Source organism: Barbatula barbatula (assembly GCF_947034865.1).
Source record: "Barbatula barbatula genome assembly, chromosome: 13".
NCBI classification, from domain to species: Eukaryota; Metazoa; Chordata; class Actinopteri; order Cypriniformes; family Nemacheilidae; genus Barbatula; species Barbatula barbatula.
In genome coordinates this window covers 13,036,192-13,055,996 of record NC_136776.1, presented here as the reverse complement: position 1 = coordinate 13,055,996, position 19,805 = coordinate 13,036,192, and the positions used below count along the sequence as shown (strand labels likewise).

At 38.0% G+C, this 19,805-nt stretch overlaps 1 protein-coding gene across 1 annotated transcript in view; it reads left to right on the top strand.

Moving 5' to 3' along the window:
• dock3 (dedicator of cytokinesis 3) overlaps positions 1-19,805 on the top strand; it is a gene marked incomplete at its 3' end in the record, with an annotated part of 151,381 nt that overhangs the window by 34,906 nt on the left and 96,670 nt on the right. Inside the window, exon 3 of the mRNA XM_079470648.1 lies at positions 5,359-5,399. Within this exon, the coding sequence (XP_079326774.1) occupies positions 5,359-5,399 (41 nt within the window). The remainder of the gene's footprint in view (positions 1-5,358; positions 5,400-19,805) is intronic.

Here is a 19,805-nt window from a genome sequence, read left to right as displayed (position 1 = left end):
ATCACAGACAGACAAACAGACCGATGGAATCACAGACAGACAGACAGATGGAATCACTGAGAGACAGAAAGACAGATGGAATCACAGACAGACAGACAGACAGACAGATGGAATCACAGACAGACAAACAGACCGATGGAATCACAGACAGACAGACAGACAGACAGACAGATGGAATCACAGACAGACAGACAGATGGAATCACAGACATACAGACAGATGGAATCGCAGACAGACAGACAGACATACAGACGGAATCTCAGACAGACAGATGGAATCGCAGACAGACAGACAGATGGAATCACAGACAGACTGATGGAATCACAGACAGATGGAATGGCAGACAAACAGACAGATGGAATCACAGACAGATGTAATTGCAGACAGACAGATAGACCGAATGAATGAATGGAAGACAGACGATGCAATCACAGATAGACAGACAGACAGATGGAATGGCAGACAGACAGATAGAATCAGTCTATCTGTGATTCCATCATCTGTCTGCCATTCCATCTGTCTGTCTGTCTGTCTGTCTGTCTGTGATTCTATCTGTCTATCTGCCATTCCATCTAAGACAGAAAGACAGACAGATAGAATGGCAGAGAGACAGACAGATTGAATCACAGACGGATGGATGGATGGAATGGCAGACAGACATATGGAATCACATAAAGACCTAAGGAATGGTAGACAGACAGATAGACAGATGGAATCACAGACAGGCTTACAGAGAGAGACAGGTAGACAAAACAGAGGGACAAACAGAGGCATGTAAGCAGACAGACAGGTGGAATGACAGGCAGATTTATGAAATGTCAAACTAGATGGATAGATGGAATGGCAGGCCGGCAGACAGATAGATAGAATCACAGACAGAGAGAGACAGATGGAAGAGAGACAAAGGAAATCAAAACAGAGAAACAGACGGGTAGATGTAACAACAGACAGACGGGATAACAGAGAGAGAGACCGACAAATAGATGCAATGGAGATAGATAGACAAAGACAGATAGATGTAATGACAGACATAGTGACAGACAAGTAGATGGTAAGTTAGATAGATAGACAGAAAGAGCCAGACAGATGAATGGAATGTCAGACCGGCAGACAGATAGATGGAATCACAGACAAACAGAGAGAGAGAGACAGGTATACTAAACAGAGAGACAAACAGAGGCATATAAACAGACAGATAGGTGGAATGCCTGGCAGAAGGATGAAATTTCAAAACAGATGGATAGATAGATATAATGGCAGACAGACAGATAAAAGGAATATCAGACAGAGATACAAACAGAGAGATAGAATGGCAAACAGAGAGACGAACAGGCAGATGGAAACGGCTGATAAAGAAACAGACAGACAAAGGAAATGACAGACAGAGAAACAGACAGGTAGATTGAAGAACAGACAGACAGACAGCCAGACGGTGGCAGGAGTAGTTGTCATCCCGCAGGGGTTTGCCCCTCTAACGCGAAACCTGTTGAGACAGACCTTACCATCACAGCTGTGAACACAAACAGTCTGACAGCTCAACCGCCGTCTAAACCTGTTGAGAGACACAGAGACACGTGACACATTTCATCAGCCGATGTTTGTTTGCAGCTGTATGTTTATGTTGAAATCCACAGCATCCACATGGAAGTCTCACCACATGATCCGTCTGCTAATCTATCACAGCTAATACCTACAGCCAGCAGCTAGCTTACTGTTTGTGTACAACACTGTCAACTTTTTTGCTGTTGTTTTGTCTGGTTTCTTCTCTAGAGAGGATCAACTAGGCTAATTTGCTAGCTACTGTTCAGGCAGCTTGTAGCGAGCCGACAGTGATCATTTGCTAACACGTTAAAAACATTAATAAGTTCATTCCATTCGTAAGCTGATAGTTTGGTTTTTTTAGGCACTAAAGAGAAATTGACTGTGCAAGCGTCTTTCATTGATTGGCGTTTTATGCACATTTATGGATAAATCTAAAAGGTAATTACGAAGTCCACCTCACCGTTATCAAGACCCAGCTGGGGAGGATGCTAACAAAGATCGACTGAAATAATAAATGCGTCTGGTCTGGGTTGCGTTTGGGATAGATGGGCGCAGGTGTGCACAATGTTACCAACCAAGCATATGAATATTTCCATCGTTGTCCCAGCAGATTGTTTGCAAATGGCTGCGTTAACAGCTGCGTAAAACTCAGGCTGGTGGTACCATTTTGATTTGAATATTGCAGGTAGTATCTGTGATTTATCTTTTTCTTGATCTTTTTATGAAATATTGAGGAAGAATTGGGGTACTAATAGAACAGCAGTGATTTTTCATGTTTTTAAATGAAATATGTTTGTTACACGAGGCAATAAAATCCACTTTGGCCATTAAAATAAACTAATATTTATAGCCGATCTACCTTAATATCTTATCATTTTTGCTTATTCTGTAATAGACAATGACTTGACTAATTGTTTTGTGGACCAGCCACAGTGTTTGCCAGCTGAACCCAGCGTGTCAAGCAAGTCAACCCACATGTTTTATCTGGTTATAAAAGACCTCTTGCTGATTAACCAAATCAGAACGTCTGGTTTGGAAAACAACACACAGGCCTTCCATGCTGGCAACCACCATCCAAAACACATCATGATGGTCACCAACTGGTCTTGTATGCAAATGAGTTCCTGCCACAATAGGTCTTTGTTAATGGCTGGTTAATTTGCTTCAGAAGAGAGACAGGTCATTTGTGTCCTCCAATTAAAAAAACACTAAAATAGACATAAGTAGAGTAATGCTGCTGTAAATGATGTGTACAGAGCACCAGCGGGGTTAGCCAGACAAATCCACCATCAGATACCAGTTACCAATTGGATAAATAAAAAAACGTCCCTATAAAAATCAACATATCACAAAGCTGATCTACAGGTTGCACTGGCCTGAAGTCCATTGGTTGGCCTATGGCCTATTGGTTGAGTCAGAACTTGGACTATTTATCAACCAAGGAAGTGTTTTGAAAACATTTATGCTCCACATGGTCATTAATCTACAAATAAATGTTACATAAAAAATACGCATTTAACCTTTAATTCTAATTAATACGAACATTTAGAAAATATAAAAACGCAAGGCTTTAGAAACCTCGGAAGAAAAATCATCCTCTCCTCTTGACTATTTAGTCATGACTAAATGAGTCCTACAACATGACTAAAACGAATATTATGGTAATGTAATGCATCTTACCATATTCGGGAACATCAAGGTTCCAAAGCAATTTTACTGACTGGTGATAAAATGTCATCGGTACTTCCTTATATTTACATTTACATTTAGTCATTTAGCAGACGCTTTTATTCAAAGCGACTTACAGATGAGGAAACATTGGAAGCAATTATAACAACACAGGCAGCAAAATACATAAGTGCATCAAACTAGTGCATTAAAGCCTAGCACAGTATACAAAGCTAAGAATAGTGAGGTTAGTAAAATATCAATTCCAGCATGCATCTGATCCAGAAAATTAAGATGATCAAGACGAAACATCAACTTTGCCAGCGCGACTCGAGCAGGATGTAACGGATTGGGAAGGTTTTATAAAAAATCATGGTTAAATCGTTCAAAACTATAGGTAACTGTTTTACCTTTCATATATGACGTTATAAAGACTATAAATAAACAACCATATACATCATACAGAGTTTGTGTGAGACCGAAAAAAGCTCGCATTACAGCAGGGAATGGTAACATAATAAATAACGCGCACGCTTTGGCCCTTCTTGATCGACCAGTGTTACGCCATGTCTCGTCGCGACTAAACAAAGACAATAAACCCCAATATATCAACGCATTGATTGCCTCTAGTTGGAACATTATTTCTGGACACCAAAGACACAGAAAAACACGTATTAGCGCCATATGACCCCTTTAAATATGCCACCAGCTATCTCTCTGTGCTACTAACGCTGCAAGAATGTTGGACAGCTGGCTTTCTTATCGACATACTGTGTGGAGAGTGAATTCATGCACCTTGCCCATTTATTATGAACTGAAAACGTATTATGATGTGGGGTTTTCCGGCAATGTGCTTGAATTACTAAGGAGAGGTACTTAGTAATTCAAGAAAGGTACTGGATGTCAACTAGAGACCTCGGTGTACTACAGTGCAATGTTCTGAACTTTAAGTTCTACAGCATCTAAAGATGTGCCCTTCATAACAGTATAGTTATATGATCCAGTGCATTAGGAAAAAAGTGAAGTACTTTTGTGGAGTCCAAAAACAATTTAAGGTGGCGTACTTTGGCTGTTTTCGACGATCAGATTTTTTCCGGTTTCTATAAAGCCCCGAAATGCTCTGATTGGTAAAGCTGACCCAGTCTGTCATGATTGGTTCCCCACTTGGTTGTCCCACCCATAACATATCAGCAAGCTTCCGCTTCTCAGGCTGTTGTGATTGGTGGGTTCCCCTCTTAGTGCACGTGTATTCATAAGATTTAGCTTTTAGCAATAAATAGTAACAATGGCATCGACTTCACTTCATTGACTGCCATAGTAGGAGAAATTTAAATGGCAGTCAAAAGTGCCCCAGAACTGTTTACTTTCCTACATTCCTCAAAATATATTTTGTGTTCAACAGAACGAAAACAATTATGATTAGATTTTTCCTACAATGGCCGTCAATGAGGCTTCAGAACTGTTGGTTGCTAACATTATTCCAAAATATCTCTATTTGTGTTCAACCAAACAAAGAAATGTATACATGTCTGGAACAACTAGAGAAGAGTAATATTCATGACAGAATTTTCCTTTTTGGGTGGAGTATCCCTTTAAAGTCATGGAAGTTGTTTCTTATCTTAGAATGTGTTTAGCTGAATTCTTGTTACCAGATGTGGTTGAAGTGAAAATAGTTTAGCGAGTAGCTCAGTCAAATGTTTACAATGGTGACCAAACACTACTTCCTCTTCTCTAAGCAAGGCCTAGCCCCCTTCTTTAGGATGAGGTTATTCAAAAACATGGAAACATGGAATAGTGACATCATGTACCTGGGAAGTAAAGGGCTGTAGTCCGATTCCAGCCGTTCTCTGTAGTCCTCGAAAAGCGAATTCTGTTAAAGACAATATCTCGCTTGGCACTGAACTTTGAGCTTTATCATTTTGCAGATATTATTTATGCTCTGACAGCAACATTACACACCAACTCAAGATTGAAAATTGGCACCTTTGTTCTAAAAATACAGAAGTGACATGGGCAATTCCAGCATACATACTGTACGAGCAAAAAAATCAACGTGATGTTATTAGATGCCAGCACACTTTGTAGTGATTCTGTGAACAATTCAGAAATGACAAAGAGTCATTGACTTTTGTCTTTTGTCTTTTGCAGGATGGTACAGAGGGTTTTCCACCAAGAAACCAACAATCAAGGTAAATTTATGGTTTGTTCATACTAATACTGTTAGGTTTGTCATATTTACAGTCACAATTCATGTTATTATTGACCCAGGGGTGAATCTAAATGTCAAGCCCACAGTGAAGAACTGGTTCATTGGTTCACAACTAGTGGGGTCATGACATATCCGTGATGATACTTTTTTTATACTGTACACCAGGAAAAAACAATGTTTAAATCAATCAAATTTTTAATGTGAGAAAATTCTTCATATATCTGCCGAAACAAATTCATATGTGAACATTGACAGACCCTCATCCTGAGAACACAAACAAATACTGTAGGCCTGTCACGATACGTTTTTGTTTGGCCTTTGAAACAATATATATTTCCTTGCTATTTTGTGAAAAAAATTGAATAAAATAGTGCACCCTTTCATAGAACAAACAAAGGTCTTTTAGTTTTTAAGAAAAGTTTGACATTTTACCGTAGCACAGCCATTACTTTTCCACTCGTTTGGATGAGTTTAGCCTACTGTATATATTTAAAATGGAAAAAGCACAGTTTGGATGACTTAAAATCAGTCAGCTCCACTTCAAAAATATGAAAAAATGACAGACTATTTAGTGCAAAGTAGGGGTTACTAAATCTTATTTTACCATTTGATTTTACTACCAGGTACAGTAGGTCTATTTAACAGTCCAGTGGCATATATTTTAACAAAGAATCACTTGAAATGAAACACTGATCTTCACTGTATGAATGAAATAAACACACTAATATAAAATAAAGATACAAAACTTATTCAGTCAAGAGCTGTGCATGATTTAGTATTTCGTTGTTGCATGAACATTGACTACAAAAACAGCAGCAGGTTTTTAGTATATACACAAGGAAATGGACAGTTTGATCAGGACATGACAAAAGCAGAGATACTGTATAGGGATATAGATCCAACTGTTTACTTTCATTTAAGACACATGTGACCGTTTTCGTGTGTTTTTGACATAACCTTGTATTTCACAGTGTTTAAGACATGCAAAAAATACGGAATAGAGAACTTGCTTGTAGCCTTGTGGTGTATGAGAACTGGCGTCTATGCGTGGCTGCGCGCACTTTGAGGGAAAAATCGATAAAACCTTTAAATGGGTAAGCGTTTTAAAAACACGTAAAAATTACATTTTGTGATGACAAACAACGGCAAAGACTGTAAAATAAATATTTTCCATATGTTTGTCTAGGCCTAATGTTATCCCCATACATGAAGTGTATCTAAAAGTACTGAGTTATGTTTGTTGCGTCGACCGTTTCTGTCAATAATAATTCATGGTTGTGGTGGACAATTGACATGGATGATTTCATTGAATGAGACACTCAGACTCCTAGACAAAACTGGGAGCTGTGAAATCCGTTTACCTCACAACAGTTGTCTTGTTTACAGGAAGGGAGTTGAAATGGCCGGTTTTATGTCTGTTGTCGTCAGTAATAAAATCAGTGCTTGACAATACAGGTGTCACGAATGCCAGTGAAGAATCCGCTGTCGGCCACCGGAGGTCTCACTCTCATGCGCATTAGCTCTGGCAAAGAACTACATTTCCCAAAAAGCCACATGCTGGCACTGAGTACTGCACACCTGATCATCCTCATCACCAGACTATTTAAACTCTACCTGCCCATGAACACATTGCGAAGTCTTGTTCGCCCGGCTACATTTCTGAGCGTTATATAATCCTTGTATTGTTTACCCGTGTTTGAACCCTGCCTTGTATTACCGTTTCTGACTCTTCTCTGCCTGCCCCTGATCTCTGCTGTACCTGGATACCTACCTCTGATGTTATCTGCCTGCCTTGATCTTTTGCCAGTTTTTGACTACGTCTGTAGCCCTATCTCTGATATTGTTGTCTGCCCGGTTATTCTGATCCACGCCTGCTTTTTACGTTGAGCCTGCACTTATTGACTAATAAAACTGCATATGGATCCTACCCCGTCTGAGTCTTTGTTACAACAGGCCTGGTTGGAAACAGGTTGCCAGTTAAATTTTAGCCGCAATTTTAAAATCCGATTTTTGGTGGGTTGGGAAAATAATTGAAAACCAATAGCCAAACAACTACATAAGTTGTTGCACTGACATATTTGAGTGTCCTTCCATTATTTTATCCTTAAAATGTTTCAATTTCTTTTATAAGGATGCAAGTAGGTGGATTTTGCTTGTAGACCTCTAATATTTATTTCCTTGTCAGGTTTCCACTAGGCTGTTTTTGATGTTATCTGAGGACACATAGTGAAATACATCTGCTCTCTCTCTCTGACACAGTTTAGCTATATGGCATAAGATTGTGTTCATTATTCAGCTTTTTCTGCTCCATAAACAAATGCTCAGAAATTGCTCTTTTATAATTCATGTTTGATGGCCTTCTCAGTTGGACTTTAACTATGTTTCACCAAACTCCGGACAATTTTTTTTCGATTATCGGATCAACACGCTCGCAGAAGGTAAAATAAAAAGACAAAAAGATGACGACACAGTCACTGCCACCAGCAAAAGCGAATGCAACAGAAACTAATGCTAGTAAAACAGAAGCTCAAGTAGACATGGCATTGTTACTTTCTGAAATTAAAGCCAAGGCTCTCGTCTCGAAGGGATAACAAATTGGCTGGAGACCATAAGCTAGGTCGGTCTCTTTTCTACAAACTTATTTTGTGGCACTCACGGAGCAGATCGAGGGCATCGAAGCCCGTTTAACGCAAGCGGAAGGGAGGATTTAATCGGCGGAGGACTGCGGTCTGGTTTGCCTCTGGAGGTTCAGTCACTTTATACAGAGTATATGTAGGAGCGTTTCTTGTAGGGACCTGTTTTCTCCGTGGTATCTGTATATTGGCAAGTTCATTTATGTTTATCATTTCATGTTCTGACTTTCTGATGTCAGTTGTGCCCTATCATTTGGGGATGGGGCCTGGGGGTTGGAGTTGGGTTATTCAGTGTTTTACATGGTATTGTTCAGTTTAATTTTGCTGTTTCTAATGTGCCAGACTCGTTATTGTTGATACATCAGCATCTTAAACTTTTGTTTAGAAGTTAGCAACTTGGAATGTGAAGGGTATTAGTCATGTTATAAAGAGAAAGAAAATCTTAAACTTCCTTTAAAAATAACGCTCATCCATTGCTCTGTTACAAGAAACTCACATGACAGATGTTGAACATTGTAAACTAAAAAGAGACTGGGTGGGTCTGTTATATTCTTCTTTACATTGAAAAGCAGGGTCGTAGCCATTTTAGTTCACAAGGACATTCGATTCAGGTTGGAGTGCATCTTACGATTGGAAATGTATACGACCCAAATATTGACAGGTAGTCCTGCAGTTTAAATCTAATTTCTGGAAATGTAATGTTTTACATTTGAATAATGATGTTTTTTTGTGCCTTCCTTAAAGAGAAAATAGTCCACTATTGGCCAGAATTCTCCTCGGCAACTAAATGGCATGCAGCAAAAGCGGTGTTAAGGGGTCACATTTTTTCTTATTCTTATTTAGTAAGTAAAATGAAAACCCAAAAGAGGAGGGAATTAGAGGCTGAAGTAATTAATTTAGAAAATCAGCAAAAACAATGACCAAATCAGACCAGTTGGATCCAGTTGAACAGAGCCAAACTAAACTTGGACCATACTGAACATATTAAGAAATTACTGTTCTTTAGTAAACAGAAACCTAGTAGTTTACTTGCATACCAACTAAAACAAGGCACAACAAGATGGTTATAAAAGCAATTAACCCCAAAAGGCGACACAGCTTTCGATCCTCAAACAATTAATGATTTTATTCGAATTTGTTTAGAACTTTATATAAAACTGAGGGCTGTGGCTTAGAAGAAGGTTTATCCAATTATCTAAGTAAGATTTTTCTTCGTACTGTTTCTGGGACAGACAGAGCCCTTTTAAATGCCCCTTTCACCAATGAGGAAATTCAATCCATGCCCTCTTACAAAGCTCCGGGCCCAGATGGGTTCCCGCTTGAATTTTACCAGCAATCTCTGCTGTTATTAGCCTTATTCTGAAAAAAACCCAAAACCCTTTGGATTGTTCTTCATACCGCCCGATTCGTTTTCTGAATGTAGATTATAAAATCGTGGCTAAAACTGTGGCTCCTTGAATCTGTCCTTCCTTCTATTGTTTCACCGGACCAGACCGGATTTGTAAAATTTTGAAAATCCGTAGACTGGTCACATGTTCACAATCCAAGATATTCAACAAAGATCCCACCTTATTTATCTCGCTCAATGCCGAAAATGCATTAGATAGAGTGGAATGGCCATTCCTCTTTGCCGTATTAGAGAAGAAAAATTTTGTTTATAATTTTATTAAGTTTATCAAACTTTTATATTCTCAGCCCATGGCGACGGTTAATAGAAACCGGATCACTTCCAGTAAGCTCTTGGTTGGTAGAAGCTGCCGCCAAGGCTGTTCGCTCGCACCTCTTTTATTTTTCTTTGGTTATCGAACCTCTGGCAACGGCAATGAGGGCAAGCACGAGTGTATCAGTGGATTATCGCATTTATCTCTGATGATGTGTTGTTAGATTGTAAATGATCTGTTGATGGCATTCTCTCTTTTATTAAACAGTATAGCACATATTCAGGATACAAGATTAACCAAACAAATCTCAAGCCATTTACTTATGTACCCCCCCCCCGAAGCAATTATTTGATGCCCGTTGCGTTTAGCTTGCTCTGGCTTCCAGTATTTGGGAATACATGTTAAACCTAATCTGATTAAACCTTAAAGCTAATTATATCCCATTAATTAAAAAGATTAGTCAGGATTGGTCAAACTTCCCCATCTCATTTATTGGTTGGATAAATTTAATAAGGATGAACATCCCTCCCTAGGTTGAATTTTTTATTTCAAAGTCTGCACTGTTCTTTGACTGACCTTTTCTCTAAGAAGTTAAATTTCATTACATCAAAATTCATCTGGAATAAAAAAAAGCTTATTGAAGCCCAGGGAGCCAGAAGGGGTCTCATTACCTAACTTTCAATAATATTTCTGAAACCAGTTTATCATATTTTTAATGTGGACTCGCAATGGGTAGGGATTGAGTCCGCAAGATGTTTACCAAGTCTATTATCTAAATTACCATTAATTTATAATGTACATAAACTTGCTCAGTATTTGAATATACCAGGTACCTTATCTTTAAAATCTCCTATTTTGTTAAACCCTGACCTACCCCCTGCTATTCAGAATATTGATCTTCGCTCATGGAGACTGAGGGGAATTTTGGAGTTGCACCAATTATTTGTCAATGGTAACATGAAATCATTTCAGTCATTAAGAGAGGAATTTAATTGACCTAAAAATGAATTTTTACGACATTTTCTCGAATCATTTTTAAAGGATAATAGAGCACGCGTTGACCTTTCAGATATAGAAAAGCATCTATTTTCTTCATGTTCTCAAAAGGAAGATTTCTGTTTCATATAATTTGTGATCCAATGTTGGGACTTCCTCTTTTGATTCCTTAAAAGTGATATGGGAGAGAGACTTAGAAACCAATTTCAGTGAAGAAGAATGGCTATCGAACTGCTCCAGCGACTTTTCCAAGGGTGCCTCGATACCGACACGCCAGCAAAATTTTAAGTTAATTTACAGGACTTACTTAACAGCGGTTCATCTCCACAAGATCGTTCCTAATATTTCCCAGTTGTGTTTCAAGTGTAATATTGGTAGTGTAATGCATGTATTCTGGGACTGTGATATGATCAGGACATACTGAAAAAAGAGATACTGTACATAAAATGGTCCGGAAGATCCCCAAGTATCTATTGAATTGTAAAGCTGAATTACATCTCAGCCAGGGTCTAGAAGCTGTTTTACATCACAGTACTTATTTGGCAAGATATGTATCCTCTTATTGTGGTCCACTCCTCATGTTCCTTCTGTCAATATGGGGTTGAGCCAAATTGCTACTTTCCTACCTTTAGAAATAAATGTGTCACTTAAATAAGCGATCTGATGCTTTCTGGCGTATATGGTCCCCTCTTTGGGATTTTCTTGATAATGTATACTGAATGTGCTTATTTTATGATTGTAGTATATTTTGCTATGATTACCCTTCACTGAGTGTATTCTTGTATAACCAGCTGATGGATGACTGTATATGCGGCCATGAGACTGTGCCAATGTTTTGCTATAGTAAATTCATAAAAAATATATATCTTTGTCTCAAATATTAGTCCTAAAATTGGAGAAAAACAAAACATCTTCAGGAACACCAATGGAGATTTCTGCCTCTTTCTCTCATGAGACATATCTCAGACTCAGATGAGACTTGAGCAAACATTTTCATTTGCTCTCCATTTAATCTTATTGATGTCTAGGAGCAATAACTGAGATATTAAAGAGACGTTATCTGTGATTTTTTTTTCATCTTGGTTGAATAGAATGTAAAGTACTGGGAATCTCTCAAAAATTCAGAACTATATTGTTAAGTAAATCTTTTATTTCAGCTTTTACAGTACAACAGCAAACTTTAATTCGCTAGTTGCAAGCTCAAGTCCTACCCTTCGACAACTCTGTTCAAATAAATGTCCTATTCAAGCATATGTTGGCATATCCGTTTCCAACATCTGACATTTTCCAACAGTTTACTTTTATGTAAGTAAAGAAAAATTGTATGCATGCGTTGATCTTTATGGAGCTTAATGTACTATGAAGGAGCTCTGATCAAAACCACCAAAGATAAAGGGACTTTCATGCCAAATCATTCAAAAGTTACATAATGTAAACGCATACACAGAAGAGCATCAGTGAAAACATCACTAGACTTTCTCACCTGTCGGCTAAAAGGAAATTAAAAACAGCTTTTCGCTTAAAGATAAATTTGAAAGTATATTTATGTGAAATCTATTTCATTACATTTATAATCTAGAAAATAATATAATTTGAAATATCCCATATAGTATCTGAACTTACTGTGAACTCAATCATAGACATTGTTGCAGGCATCTCACTCTGGCCATCCGTCAGGCGCAGGTGTGCCACGCCGCATGCCAGTTGACACTTTCCTCGAGGTGAGAATCCGTGGGGCTGCCTCCCTGTTTACAGTGTGTGTGCGCATGCCACGTGGCAAGACCTCAAAGTGCCCGGCGGAGGTGCCCGCCATGCCCGTTGCACGCACGGTCCGCAGAAGCGCAATCTACAGCCAATCCTTGCTAATCTTCTATAGAGGTGACACTGGGCTGGCACCTGCTTCACAATTCATGTGCCAAGCCTGTACTGCAGGAGCCACGGGGTTGTACTCACGGTGTGAATAAGGTCGGTAAACTCATTCCATTACCTGCGGCTAAGAGGAAAGAGCACCGCCTAGAATAATGATCAGCGTATCTACTGAACTTATTCCACTGAAGTGTGCAGTTTGATACATTTTTATTTTTTGGAGATTTAATTTTTGTTTATTGAGCTTTACTCTGGTTTCGGATGTTCACACTTATCTTGCATTCTCATTGTAATTTATCATATTGCTTCAATGTAATTGCAATGGACCTTAAGATCCAGTGGCAAATAGTATTAAAAGTTTAGCTAGAATTTAATTCTAGTTAGCTGTGTGCCACACAGTTCGTGTTTTGTCAAATCGGAATAGTTCATAGAATAGAGAAAGATTGTTCTTTACAATTAAGTTCCATTTGTTAACAATTGCATTTGTTGCAATTGGTCTTCATCTTCTTTTTAACATTTATGAATACTTTCTTAAAATAAAATGTTGTATTTGTTAACATTCATTAATGCACAATGAACGTGCACGAATGAACCATGTTATTTGGTAATATTAACAAAATAAACACAATAAAAGTTGCTCAGGGTTTTATTATGTTTATTATGTTAATAAAGAATGACCAATAGCAAAATTTATGTCGCCAGACAATTAATCTATAGGAACTTAAATTGCATTCAAGCTATACGTTTTATAAGGATGTTTATTCATAAAATTAAACTCCCTGCCAGATGAGCTAGAGACCGTACAATACAAAAATGCGTAAAAACGTTATGCCACAGTGCTGACGGAGTCTGACTTGCATTTAACACTGAATATTTATTTAAGACCCTTTTACATGTTGAAGACGTGTCAGTTATCATTTGTGATCTCTTCTGACTTTCATTTGTCATTTACGAGACTTCAGTCGACTAATGAAAGCTCTTACAGGGTCCCTTGAAAGCTTTGCTTTACTGCCTTGTGAATATTTGCGTGGTGAGGCAGCACTGAGCCGTGAGTGCTTGTTTGGTTTTGGCTGCGCTCTGGCTTCCCTATTTTAAATGTCTCTTCCTCAATCAATTATTTTCATCAGAAATCTTCCACCCACCCCTGTCCGCCTACGCACCAGCACCTCAGAGCCCGTGGACCAACATCGGGAATGTGTTGCGGAGAATGCAACAGATCTGGCATGCTTTAATAGGCATTGAGATCTAGGTAACTGAATAGACTCAGAGGGTGATTCTTAGCTAGGGATGGGTATCTTTAAGGTTTTAACGGTATTACTACTTTTATCGATCCGGTACTTTAACGGTACTCTTATCGGTACTTTTTGTTGTGTTTTTTTATGAAAGACAAAACTAAAGCTGGAGTTGTTTTCACTATTTAACATTTTTTTTACTGACCTAACATATATTATTTCATCACTACACATTCATTTTTAGGTAAGCTCTGCTTTATAATTTCTTAAGCATCATTTATTATTATTCATCCATTTTAAATGCAGTACTGTGAAAGCATTTTTAATGTTTAAGATTTATTTAGTCTACTGCTGATTTATATGTAGGCTATGTGATGTGTGTTTATTAAATGATTACATACTAATTTAAAGAAACCTTATGCAATGTTTATGTCGGTGTTATTTAGGAAGACTGCTAGGCTAGCATACGTACCTGAGGACGTGGATGATGAACTATTAGCTAGGCAGTCGAAAACTTTGCATTTTTCTGTCTGCACATAATGCACATTAGAAAGATTACTTGTGTTTCCGCTCTTACAAGCAAAAATCTTGTTGCACTTGTTGCAACGAGCACTGTCTGCATCCACTCGAGTGAAATGTAACCAGACTTTAGACCGTTTGATTCTCTCCGCTATCGTCACTCTATTAAGCGCGAGCTGTCGTGTTATGTGCTTGCACGCTCTTGGGTTGTGTGGGACAGACGGACATTTCGCGTGCGAGATTGCGAATAACGATAATGCAGGTGATGCTTTAATATTATCGCAAATCAGAAATGGTTTGTTAGTGAAAATATGCTAGGTAACGTTTATTTAGCAATAATAAATAGGGAATGTTTTTCTTAATTTCTCCTGTACCGACAGCAGAACCGTTAACGTCAGAGCTTATCGATACTTCGGTCTTTTACAATTTAGCCCCGGAGCCGATAAAGTACCGGGTTTCGGTACCCATCCCTAGACTCAGCCCCCTTGGGGTTTGTGATGGAACTGCAGATTCTTCGTAAGATTAAGTAAAAGATCACAAACGAAACAATGCAAAATAAAATGATATAAAAATGTAGGAAAATATGCAATTTAATAATTTTATTGACAATTTCAAAATCTTTCCACCGATACCGACAACCGATCACAGAGTGATGTCTGCCGATACCGATTCCAATTTTGATGATTAAATATTTTTTTCTTAACTTTCTGAATGTTATTAATTCATATATTGACTATTATTATTTTCTTAACATATTCTATACTCAGAGCACATGCATTACATTTTCCTGTCCTCTTTTGATTGACGGTAAATATCGGCCCTGGGCTGGGTTCGTCGAAACCTTCTTTTTGCAATGTCATTCTTAAGTTATACCTTAAGAGTGATAGCGATATATTCTAAGAATGACATAGTGATACGAAGGTTTCAGGAAACCCAATCATTGGCGGCCAATCATTGGCGTTTTTTAAACTATCATATTTTATTGCCAGCTACCGATTATTGACTGATATATCGGTTCCCTATTCACAACAATAACCCTATTCACAACAGTAAGATTATAATGATTATTTATTAACTGAGCTGTTGTACGATTTCAGAGGAGTGTCTTGAAATGTCAGTTTGACATCATTTGACTTCAATTCATATAAAGACTAGTACATAAAGTAACCTGCAATTTTTCATTTCAAACTGAGATGGCGATATAGAGGCAAAATTGTGGATACATTTTCTTTAAAGTTATTTCTGCACGATTTTGGCAAAAGAACCGATGTTATTTTAACATCCAATAAATGAACCACTACACATTTAAAATATCAGGGGAAACCACAAAGTGCTATTTTTGTAAATTTGTTTAGGGGTCTTTTTATAATAGATCAATTCAGGTTCCACCGTATTGCGAAGCGAACATCACTTGGACTTTAATATTGGATTGGCACGACTCCTAACTTTAATTCAGTCTGAATGTCACCTGACAGCACATCGTCCGGTGAAAATAAAAGGCACAACATATTTTACCACCTGCAAGACAAGAAAAACAAACAGCCTGGCAAGATTAGCACGGATAGCACACAATGCGGCAAACAATATGGGCTGGTTTGATTGACACGCACGGATTCAGAACGCCCATGGAGTTGGTTTTCCACTATAAGTACAGACAAAGATGACAAGGGCACATTGGAGATATAATGAAAGCTTTTCCAGTGCATTTTGTCCTTTTTTGCTAAATTACACAGTCTTCAGTCATGCATTGCAATTATGAAAGTTTTTCTCTATTGTGAACGGCCTGCCACAAAAGATGCAGTGTGGGAAGTGTTTATAAATTATTTCCATCAGTTTAAGTCTGTCTTTGTCTGTTTTGTGGTGATTGAAGTGTTCAGAAACACGTTTTATGAACAGTTTTGTGGTATCAAATATGGAGAAATAAAGCATGAGTCAACGCAAATCTTTGGGTGAACTGTCCCTTTAAATTGATAAAAATCATCAACAGGACTGGTACAGTAGGTTTTCTTCTTTTAAACAAAAATCTGGGGCATATTTCCCAAAGAATCTATTCCAGAATCCAGGCCACAGTCAGACAGGTCTCAAGAGAGGAATTCCTGCCGATTAGAACAGGTCATCACTCCTTATGACAGAGAGGAAACGTGACCTGCCGTCGCGCAGGAAGTGAGGTCAAAAGGGGTGACACAGGGGAGCACGTCTGCTAGACAGTACCTCACACAGACCTTGCATTATATCAAGACGAATCGAGACAGGAAAAGATAGCGTTTTTACCCAGATGAATTTAAACCTGACATATTGGTGCCCCTGCTTTGTCACTGTCTCTTTAAATATGTCTCTAGAGGTAGAGCCCTGCCTTTCAGCTGGGCCCAACGGGCCCCGACTTATTTACGACCCTTGGGCCGGGCTTTGGCCCAATTTTTACATCATAGCTGACAAAAGGGCCCGGCTTCGAGCTAGGCTTGTCCTCTTTTTCATTTATTAGACATTCATTGATATTTCTAATATATATTAGCCATTCATTAAATAAAGAAGCGATAAGAAGTTGAGAAGATGGTAAATGTAAAACATCGAACAAGTTTACATATCACGCTGACACACATTACACATTTTGCTTGTGCGCAGTTGAGCCCGCACGTTCACATAGGTTTCCCTGGCCCACTATTTACAGTCTTTAGTGTCCCCGCCAGCAGCAGTAGCAGCAAACTAAAATATTATAATGTAAATATTACATTAGAGATTAAAAAAGTAAGCGAGTTGTTCTTTAGGTCTTAATGTTGTCTGGAGATTTAACGCTACTGTATTATAGAAGAAATAACACTTCAATATAAATTAAACACTTCACTTCACTTTGCTTGCTTATGATTTTAACATGAACGTTAGCATTTCTAACATTCTATTAACATCTTTAACATGAATGTGAGAGTTTTAGTAACAATCTGTAAATTAATTTGACCAATTCATTAACATTTTCATCAATAATGATTTCGAAAGACTACGGTGGCTGACACAGGACAAAAATTTTCACATTTTTGGTTCTTTGCCGAAAGCGATAACGTATTTATGAGACACGCTCTGTAGAGCAGTTTGTCCGTTTAGGGCTACTGTAGAAACAACATGGTGACTTCCATGTAAGGGGACCCACGGTGTCTGTAGATAGAAATAGCTCATTCTACGGTTATAAAAACATAACGCTTCATTACGTAAGGTCTTTATACACCTCTGAACACATAGTTATGTATATTATATTGCCTTTCTGTCAATAGAGCCTTTTTTAAATGATCACGAATGTTTGTATTAACGTTTTAACTTCATACTTAAGGTCTCGGAACTTTGGCCATTTTCTTTGGCAAAGGCCCGCCCAAAAGACAATATGACTGACAGTTATAGCAACCAATCAAGTTTCATTTTGTGTCGCATCATGTTTAAAGGCGTGGAAATGTCCCCGCAATAACAGACATGTCAGCAGTTCAAGTGTAAACTGCAATTTGTTTTAAACAGAGATGTAGACTGCGGCTTTAACTACAGATCATTTATTTTTTAATAATTTGCAACTATGTTTCTCAGCTTAATGAATGTCAGGAGCAGTGCTTAGTTGGAAAAGCATTAAATTATTTACACGACTGCCACAGCAGAAAGACTCAAGTGTTTTGCTCTTAAAGGACTGTATACAACACAATGTACCACTGCTTCACCTTCTCCACTATGTTAGTTAAGTAATAGCAGAATGTCAAGCAGCCCATTAATATCAATGTTGCTTAAAGCAACACTTAGTAGTTTTTTTTAATAATGTCAATGTTAAATTATTTCAGTGGTAGAACAACTCTTAGCTGGGAGATTTGTACTCCTGCTGCTACCTGAGCAGCCTTCTAGTGACTACAACCACACTCTGTAAGTTCGGGTTGGTACACACAGCCCTGCCAATCCTCTGCCTGCTGAAGAGTTTCTAAACAATGTTTTGGCATTCGCCGGTTTTATTTACAACAGCCACATTATTTACAACACTGATAACAGACAATTGCACTTATCAACCACATGGGGGAGCCGAAAGTAAAACATCTAAAGTGATGCTTTAAAGACCCCCTGTCGTGAAAAACACGTTTCTATTGTTATTTATGTGTTCATGTGGTGTTTTTAATATGCTTTATGAAAAACCCTGTGCAAATGTATAATTTTAAACCATTGCAGAGATAAAAAAGTTAAAAATGTAGTTTGAAACTGCTCTGACAAATGACGTCGTAAACCTGTTAGCGATCACGTCAACTAATTTGACCCCTGTGGATCGGCAGTTTGAAGCATAAATATGCAAAGATGATGCATAGATTCGGGCTAAAATGATTACTGCACTGCTGTGTCAGCTCTCAGTTTTACTTTCACTTTCAGTTTTAGCAGCATCTAAAACTACAGAGTGCAATTGAGTGGAGGCGGGACTCATTTGCATATTCATGTACCTGCGTTTACTTAATGAAGCTGATGTGTAGAGCTAGATTTGAGCTGTTTGAAGGCAGGACAAATTATGTTCACTGGAAAAAAACTTTAAACATGAAAAATGTTTAAAATGAAATTCAATGGTTTAAAAACGACTCGTTTTCAAAGTAAACCACAGGAGGACTTTTAGTCTGAAGTCTGTCCCCTTTATCTTTGCTTTCACACTGTCCCTGGTCTTTAAAGTCCCCATGAAATCAAGTTTTTCAACTTTAAATGTGAACATTGTCAATGTTATGGAGCATGTAGAGGTACAATTCAAGACTTCAATTTTTTTTCTTGGTATATTTTTATTACATCATTCTTCATTTCAGTTTCTCATTACATTTCTGTAAGGTAAACTAAATAGTATTGGCTATTTTAAAAGTGGGATGAGCCATTAAATAAGGCCCGTCCTAACTTCCTATTTCAGTGTAAATTACGACAATACATCAAACAAAACTGTACTTTTCAAGGCGTTTCTGATTCCTTTATAGTCCATTCTACATTCTTGCTGATTTACAGTATAAATTACTCCTACGCTCCTACATCCTGCAGCCTGCTTTAGTAATATATAATGAGACAGGAACTTTAAACACAGTTTATATTCTCTGGTGATAATCATACACCTGCAAAACAAATGTGTCTTTATACATTGCATTTGGATGGTTGAAAGACAATGCGGTCACGTTTCCAATGAGAGATTAAGGAAGAATATCCTGCATCTGCGGTTTAATGCAATGCAGCAATGTGCATGTTCCTGATGATCATTTTCCTTGGTTACATTCAGCAGAAGAGAAGAGGCGAAAAAAGTTAAAATATTTTGATTTAACATTGCAAGGCTTATGTCTTTAAAAGAGCCGACTGATGAATCATGCACCACAACGACAGAGACGTTTATTAAGAAAGTATCTAGGTTCAATTAGAATTACTGCTGGGGATGATTTTAATAAGTGGATGCTGTAACAGTAGGTGTATCTTTATTTCGCTTGTTGTAGTTTAGGTGAACAACCCCTTT